The 1126-nt window shown below is 48.0% G+C and overlaps 1 protein-coding gene across 1 annotated transcript in view; it reads left to right on the plus strand.

The window, feature by feature from the left end:
- Window positions 1–1126, plus strand: part of LOC116674175 (receptor-type tyrosine-protein phosphatase-like N) — a 36540-nt gene that overhangs the window by 12165 nt on the left and 23249 nt on the right. The window contains 3 exon segments of the mRNA XM_032506708.1: window positions 222–332; window positions 448–547; window positions 635–797. Coding sequence (XP_032362599.1) covers window positions 222–332; window positions 448–547; window positions 635–797 — 374 coding nt within the window.

Raw genomic sequence — 1126 nt, forward strand, 5'->3', positions numbered from 1 at the left:
ATCATCAACATCCATTCCTTTAATTTCAGTCTCAATAATTCCTAATTTCTGCTTTTCTGACTCAAACATTAGGTCTAATTTCCTATAAATGAGGTTTATTGACCGAACGTTGAACGTTTAAAGTCTCTTTTTTTGGAGGATTCTTCCAGTTCACATCAGCGTCTAAATGTAACCCAACGACCTGTCCTCCCAAACTGACCTGTTGGTCTCACCCTGTGCAGACGGTTTGTTCGGACAGTGCCAGGCTCCTCGCCAGGAGCCCGTCCAGTACCAGGTGTCTGTCCCCGTCCTGCACCGACTGCAGGAAGTCCTCAAAGACCTGATGGTGCAAGGTGAGTCTCTTCTTGTGACTTTTGGGGCTTTAGGAGAAACGGGGTTTAACTTCTGCTCACCAGCGTAAGAGAGGAAAAAAAAACAAAAAACATGGCTGACATCTGTGTCCCCCAGGTCTGACCTGGAAAGACGACGTCACCCAGGCGATCATCGCCCGAGAGTTGAGTCGCGTCCCCGTGGTCGGCTCCAAATCTCATGAGAAGACACCAAAACAGTAAGAAACCACATGAGTCCAGCACACAACACGAACCAACACACTAAAAACACCTGCTTTTAAGACTTAAAAACACCTTGTCCCCAGGATGTCCAGACTGCCGGGACCCGGTCAGCGGAGGGTTCAGGGGTCCAAGGACCCCGCTGACCCCGAGATGATGCAGTACTTGGACTACATGATCCTGGACCCGTCCCGGTCCTCCGTCCACATGCAGACGCCCCTGCTGGACCCTTACACCTACAACCAGGTGGGAAACCTCTCACTGGAGATCTCCCTGTGATCCGAGGTTTTATTTCCAGTTCTACTCACTCATTATTGGAACTGGATCCAAAGGTTTTTGATTAAAATGCCCCAAATTCTCCTCCAAAGGGGGGCGGGTTCGACTTTTTATGATTTACAGCATTTAAAAAGGATTTTAAAGCATATTAAATCCAATCTACCTGCTGCTATCCTGATTATAAGCATTACTATGCAGAATATCTATCCAGGCCTAACATGTCAGAGGTGTGTGTTTCTCAGACTGTTGGACTTATTCTGCCCCATAGTGGCAGGAAACCTCACGTGTGTGTGTGTGTGTGT

This window comes from Etheostoma spectabile, chromosome 24, assembly GCF_008692095.1.
Source record: "Etheostoma spectabile isolate EspeVRDwgs_2016 chromosome 24, UIUC_Espe_1.0, whole genome shotgun sequence".
NCBI classification, from domain to species: Eukaryota; Metazoa; Chordata; class Actinopteri; order Perciformes; family Percidae; genus Etheostoma; species Etheostoma spectabile.